General features: G+C 34.3%; 1 protein-coding gene across 2 annotated transcripts in view; it reads right to left on the bottom strand.

The window, feature by feature from the left end:
- LOC144960028 (uncharacterized) overlaps nucleotides 1-7,500 on the bottom strand; it is a gene marked incomplete at its 5' end in the record, with an annotated part of 14,083 nt that overhangs the window by 2,610 nt on the left and 3,973 nt on the right. Inside the window, 2 exon segments of one of the 2 annotated variants that reach the window (XR_013642745.1) lie at nucleotides 1-2,404; nucleotides 2,438-3,654. The exon segment at nucleotides 1-2,404 is cut by the window's left edge and continues 2,610 nt beyond it. Coding sequence is in view for 1 of the 2 variants with exons in the window: in XM_078892972.1 (XP_078749098.1) it covers nucleotides 3,257-3,654 (398 nt within the window). 2 annotated transcript variants of the gene reach the window in all.

The raw sequence follows: 7,500 nt of genomic DNA, 5'->3' as shown, positions 1-7,500 counted from the left end.
AAAACACGGAATATAAGAACAGTAGACTTCTAAAAGACAAAGATTAAATACGGTAAAACACGGAATATAAGAACAAACTTCTCAATTGTAAAGATTAAATATGGTAAAACACGGAATATAAGAACAGTAGACTTCTAAAAGACAAAGATTAAATACGGTAAAACACGGAATATAAGAACAAACTTCTCAATTGTAAAGATTAAATACGGTAAAACACGGAATATAAGAACAGTAGACTTCTAAAAGACAAGACAAGTTCATATAAAATCTTCATCAATTAATAGTTGAGGTGGAAAATATTTCTTTTAACAATAACAAATTGTGACCAGAAATCAAATCTGAATGAATGAATACATTTTTTGTTGTCAGTAAAAATACATATTATGTATACATCTTTTATACATAACAACAACTAGTAACAATAACAACATAATATAAAAGTAATATTAACGATGCATATTTTAAAAATAAAATCTGATTTAAAATCTGTAGCCCTTTAAGGCTTTTCACCGAGATGAGAATTTTTAAAACAAGAATTTTGTACATCAACTATGCATGCTATAATTCTACATAAAAATTAATATTCTCACAGTTTCATTAAATACGAATTTCAAATATACTTACGAGAACAGAAAACAGATCTGAACTAGTCTGAGAATCTGCCACCTTTGTTATAAGAGTTTCTCAAACCTATTCAAACATCTCCGTTCTCGTGAGTTCTGACAGATTATATTCCACACAACTGCAGCAGCATAACGAAAGGACTGTTCACCGAAATGGGTTGTTTTCATGTTTGGGACATTTACCGTATTGCTGTGCCTAAATTTATATTTTCTTCCTTTGAATGTTATTAAATTCTCTGGACATTTTTGGGGATATTGTTTGTTTGTTTGTTTAAGTTTAAGGGTTTTGCGTCGATTGCAACACATTTAGGTTATATCAGCGCAAGTAAAAATGAAGAAAATGAGATATAGTAAAAAGTTCTAGACTATCAATTAAAGTACCCAAGAAAAATGAATATTTTTGGGATAATTTTAATTGAATGATTCTGTTGCCAAAATTTTCATTCGCTTGGTTTCACGGGGGATAATTTTAGCCTTAGTTTATAACTCTTCGTAAGTGCCAGTATAGTCACTGTAGATAAATCTGAGAGCACGTTCTTGTACTTTTCCTCCCAATTTTCTTAGTATTTCCTCTTGAGCAGAAGTGCCAATTAAGTGGACAAAAGTTAAAGTTTGATCCCATAAACGAATGGAAAATTTTTAGTTTATTTGGTTTGGAGAGGTGTCTTCCTATCCTTTTTAAAACGTTTAGTTGTTGAGAGCCTTTCCCGCATATTTCTTTGATGTGAAAGTCAAATTTTACTCGGTAGTCAATATCAATTCCAAGCAACTTTACCGTGTCTTCACGTGGTATTGTTACTGCATCAATATTAAATACTGGGCACTTATTCTGTGTTCTTTTGCCTACAGCTAGAGCCTGGAACTTGTCTGGATTGGCCTTCATACAATTTATATGGAACCAATTAGGATGGATCTGGCTCTCCTGCTCAAGGAAATCAATTAGAGTTTTACAATATTTATGGCAGTAGGATAGTGTCTTATCGTCGGCGTAAGTATACAGTACTGAAAAATATGTTATTTATAAATATATTAAAAAGCAATAGACCTAGAACTGATTCCTGTGGCACCCCCGTTGAAACTTCACCCCACTGACTCTCAATTTCTCAAATTTTAACTTGTTTTCTTTTTGATAAATAACTTTTAAGTCTTATTGTAGAATTTTGTGCCACCCCATATGCCGAACTAATTCATAAGTCATGTGGCAAACAATCAAATGATTTATATAAGGCCATCAGGATAGCTGTTACAGACCAAACGGGTCATCATATATTGAACACAAGACTTCTTTGGAATAAGGCACTATTTTCCTAGCCATGGTTAACACAGTTGTTGAAAGGATGAGTGTCACCTTTTCTATCAAGATATTACATAACTATTGTCTGACCAAATATGGAAAAGGTGTTTTATCATTGTAGAATATCCCGTGTCTTGAATGTACTTGGATTGGAACACTGGCGTTGTATTGATCTGGGATGGGTGGTGACGGGTTGGAGTGCAGGGATGGGGGGAATTGACATAGAGATGAAATGGGACGGGTCAACATGACGACATTCTCTCTCTCTCTCTCTCTCTCTCTCTCTCTCTCTCTCTCTGGGATGGGTCAACCTGACATTCTCTCTCTCTCTCTCTCTCTCTCTCTCTCTCTCTCTCTCTCTCTCTCTCTCTCTCTCTTTCTGGGATGGGTCAACCTGACATTCTCTCTCTCTCTCTCTCTCTCTCTCTCTCTCTCTCTCTCTCTCTCTCTCTTTCTTTCTCTCTCTCTCTCTCTTGGATGGGTCAACCTGACATTCTCTCTCTCTATGGAATGGGTCAACCTGACATTCTCTCTCTCTCTCTCTCTCTCTCTCTCTCTCTCTCTCTCTCTCTCTCTCTCTCTCTCTCTCTCTCTCTCTCCCTCCCTCCCTCTTTCTATTACTATTTATGACCGATTTATCTCTCTTTCCATTTCTCTATCTCCCACATTCCATCACACATACACACAATTAATCTCACTCACATAGATGTACTATCAAACAAATAGACACACACATGAACATACAATCGAACAGACAAACAAAAATAATGAAAGACAAAGACAGAAATATTCATGAATTTGGACAACGTGTCTACAAACATACACATGTGTAATCATTAGTTCTTTTATAGACAGATATACATTTGTTGTTACTGTAAATATTATCATTATTGTTATTGTTATTATTATTATTATTATTATTATTATTATTATTATTATTATTATTATTATTATTATCATTATTATTACCATTATTTTTATCAATCTTATTAATACTTATAATTAATATAATTTATCATTTAAGCATTATCATAAATGTTACTACTGAAATTAAATCATCACCACCATCATTTATTACTATTGTCATTATTGCCATCATCATCCTCATTATCAACAACAACATCGTTTAAATCGTCATTTATACTATAAATCTTTCATCGTCGTCCCTATTATCAGTCTAATATTATCACCCTCATCATTATTTTCTCCATTACTTTATCCTAACATTATTATCTTAACAATTATTTTTATCATTTATTATCATCGTTTTACCTCATAGTCATTGTAAAGATTACACCTTATGTAGACACGTGACCATGTTGTATGATGAAGGACAAGTCTACCATGGAGACAACAACAAACATTTGATATTACACCACTCAATCTTTGCCTGACCTTTGACCCTACGGGCTTCCAGCCAGAACCTGTCACCTTTATTACGTCCCATTACTTCTACACTACAACACAAATCTCCATGACTAACAGTCTTTCCCACGAGATACCGATCATCACTCCCCTCCCATCTCTCATACATTTCAACCTCACCCTCTCCAATCTGATAAAACTTAGTCACCCTCAGGTACCTCCCATCCCATTTCAAAACCACAGATCCATCCGTTATGTCCGCCATACAAGACACAAAGACTTTCACACACTGATCCATTCTCATGAATTCTCCCGTCCTCATTTCTCCTCTATGTCCTACTTGGATGGAAGTAAAACTCTGTCTGATGTTGTCTGAAATAAAGTGGAAAAAAAAAACAAATGAAAATATAAATCAACAATAACGTCTTTTGTTGTGTGAAAAAATATAATGAATAAATAGTATACCGCTTACTGCAGTGTCGGGGTCAGAAACAAGTAACTGTCTAGTCAGACTGACCACAACCCGATGACCAAACACAATGTCTGGAACTCTTGGGAATGGACAATCATCTGATTGGTCATTATTGATAATGGTGATAACAGTCAGAATAATATTGACAATAATATTGATGATGATGTGGATGACTTGGTAATAATGTTCATTATGAACTTGGTAATAACAGTCAGAATAATATTGACAATAATTTTGATGATGATGTGGATGACTTAGTAATAATGTTCATGATGATTTTGGTAAAAAGTCATAATAATATTGACAATAATATTGATGATGATGTGGATGACTTGGGAATCATGTTCATTATGAACTTGGTAATAACAGTCATAATAATATTGACAATAATATTGATGAAGCTATTGTTCATAATATTGATGTGATAGTAATAATGATAATGCTAGTGGGATTAATAGAGATGTTTATAATGATAATAATAATAATAATAATAATAATAATAATAATAATAATAATAATAACAATAATAATAATAATAATAATAATAATAATAATAATAATAATAATAATAATAATAATAATAATAATAATAATAATATAATAATAATAATACTAATAATAATAATAATAACAATAATAATAATAATAATAATAATAATAATAATAATAATAATAATAATAATAATAATAATAATAATAATAATAATAATAATTATAATAATAACAATATTCATAATAATAGTGAGAATATTCCTGTAACAAAATAGATAAAGAAAAAGGTAATGATATTGATAGTATTAATGATGATAATATTTATAGGTGACCCAACATTTCCAAACGGTTTATTAACGTGGATGAACCAGATACAGAAAACTGACATCCAAGTCTCAATAGATAAATCTTATCATTTGTATTGAAATATCCCATTGAGATGAATGGACGTCCATTTTTAAATGTCCTCTTTCTTGAATTCTCTCATTCTAAAACTGACATCCAAGTCTCAATAGATAAATCTTATCATTTGTATTGAAATGTCCCATTGAGATGAATGGACGTCCATTTTTAAATGTCCTCTTTCTTGAATTCTCTCATTCTAAAACTGACATCCAAGTCTCAATAGATAAATCTTATCATTTGTATTGAAATATCCCATTGAGATGAATGGACGTCCATTTTTAAATGTCCTCTTTCTTGAATTCTCTCATTCTAAAACTGACATCCAAGTCTCAATAGATAAATCTTATCATTTGTATTGAAATGTCCCATTGAGATGAATGGACGTCCATTTTTAAATGTCCTCTTTCTTGAATTCTCTCATTCTAAAACTGACATCCAAGTCTCAATAGATAAATCTTATCATTTGTATTGAAATATCCCATTGAGATGAATGGACGTCCATTTTTAAATGTCCTCTTTCTTGAATTCTCTCATTCTAAAACTGACATCCAAGTCTCAATAGATAAATCTTATCATTTGTATTGAAATGTCCCATTGAGATGAATGGACGTCCATTTTTAAATGTCCTCTTTCTTGAATTCTCTCATTCTAAAACTGACATCCAAGTCTCAATAGATAAATCTTATCATTTGTATTGAAATGTCCCATTGAGATGAATGGACGTCCATTTTTAAATGTCCTCTTTCTTGAATTCTCTCATTCTAAAACTGACATCCAAGTCTCAATAGATAAATCTTATCATTTGTATTGAAATGTCCCATTGAGATGAATGGACGTCCATTTTTAAATGTCCTCTTTCTTGAATTCTCTCATTCTAAAACTGACATCCAAGTCTCAATAGATAAATCTTATCATTTGTATTGAAATGTCACATTGAGATGAATGAAAGTCCATTTTTAAATGTCCTCTTTCTTGAATTCTCTCATTCTAACCGTTTTCACCGTAAAGTTGATGGTCTGGGTCAACCCGACTTAACACCAAAGTGAGGCGATGGGATACATATTAATGATGATGATAATGATGATGATGATGATGATGATGATGATGATGATGATGAGGAGGAGGAGCAGGAGGAGGAGGAGAAGGAGGAGGAGGAGGAGGAGGAGGAGGAGGAGGAGGAGGAAAGGTTGATGATGATAATGATATGTAATATTGTAATGATTAATTTATAATTAATGTCCAAAATCCACAAGGTTCTCTATTGTTCGCATCCTACAAAAACAAAATGTAACATAAAACACACTAATACTATTAGGGAGAGGAGGAGGGGGGGGGGAGGAGGGGAGGGTGGACGAGTAGTAGGGGGGAGGAGTAGGAGGGGGAGGCGGTGGAGTAGGAGGAGGGGGAGGTAGAGGAGGAGGAGGAGAAGGGGGAGGAGTAGGAGGGGGGAGGAGGTGGAGGAGGAGGAGGGGGAGGTAAAGGAGGAGGAGGAGAGGGGAGGAGGAGGAGGAGTTGGAGGAGGACGGGAAGGATGAGGAGGAGTAGAAGGAGGAGGAGGAGTGGAAGTAAGAGGAGGAGGACAGGTTGATGTTGACAATGATCTGTAATACATAATCATCAATTTATATAGCGTACAGAATCAACAAAGTATTTTTAGGCCCTACACATAGAAAAACAACAGGTAACATAAAACACAAATACTATTACTACTACAAAACCTGCCTGAATAGGAATGTTATCAAAAGCTTCTTTGAATGACTGGACTCAGGGACATCTTGGAGTTCTGTATCTATAATCTGTTCTATACTTTTATGACTCAGACACAGAAAGAATTATATCATCTGGTTTACATAGGAGAACATGAATCAGTCGTCCATTTTGAAATGGGAGTGGTGTAGTAGGTGTAGACACTTCAAGGCACCCAGAAAGATAAGATGACGCTATATCAGCATGTGAACACCATTGTGGCAATGTTGAACTCCAGTCTATATCTATATGTCTGATGTCTTCTGTAGGCTTAGACAGCATGTGAACACCATTGTGGCAATGTTGAACTCCAGTCTATATCTATATGTCTGATGTCTTCTGTAGGCTTAGACAGCATGTGAACACCACAGTGGCAATGTTGAACTCCAGTCTATATCTATATGTCTGATGTCTTCTGTAGGCTTAGACAGCATGTGAACACCATTGTGGCAATGTTGAACTCCAGTCTATATCTATATGTCTGATGTCTTCTGTAGGCTTAGACAGCATGTGAACACCATTGTGGCAATGTTGAACTCCATTCTATATCTATATGTCTGATGTCTTCTGTAGGCTTAGACAGGATGTGAACACCATTGTGACAATGTTGAACTCCAGTCTATATCTATATGTCTGATGTCTTCTGTAGGCTTAGACAGCATGTGAACACCATTGTGACAATGTTGAACTCCAGTCTATATCTATATGTCTGATGTCTTCTGTAGGCTTAGACAGCATGTGAACACCATTGTGACAATGTTGAACTCCAGTCTATATCTATATGTCTGATGTCTTCTGTAGGCTTAGAAAGCATGTGAACACCATTGTGGCAATGTTGAACTCCAGTCTATATCTATATGTCTGATGTCTTCTGTAGGCTTAGACAGCATGTGAACACCATTGTGGCAATGTTGAACTCCAGTCTATATCTATATGTCTGATGTCTTCTGTAGGCTTTGACAGCATGTGAACACCATTGTGGCAATGTTGAACTCCAGTCTATATCTATATGTTTGATGTCTTCTGTAGGCTTAGACAGCATGTGAACACCATTGTGACAATGTTGAACTCCAGTCTATATCTATATGTCTGATGTCTTCTGT

The sequence above is a fragment of the Berghia stephanieae genome, chromosome 14 (assembly GCF_034508935.2).
Source record: "Berghia stephanieae isolate SIO BIC M18660-M18661 chromosome 14, UCSD_Bste_1.3, whole genome shotgun sequence".
NCBI classification, from domain to species: Eukaryota; Metazoa; Mollusca; class Gastropoda; order Nudibranchia; family Aeolidiidae; genus Berghia; species Berghia stephanieae.
This window is presented reverse-complemented; position numbering and strand designations above follow the sequence as displayed.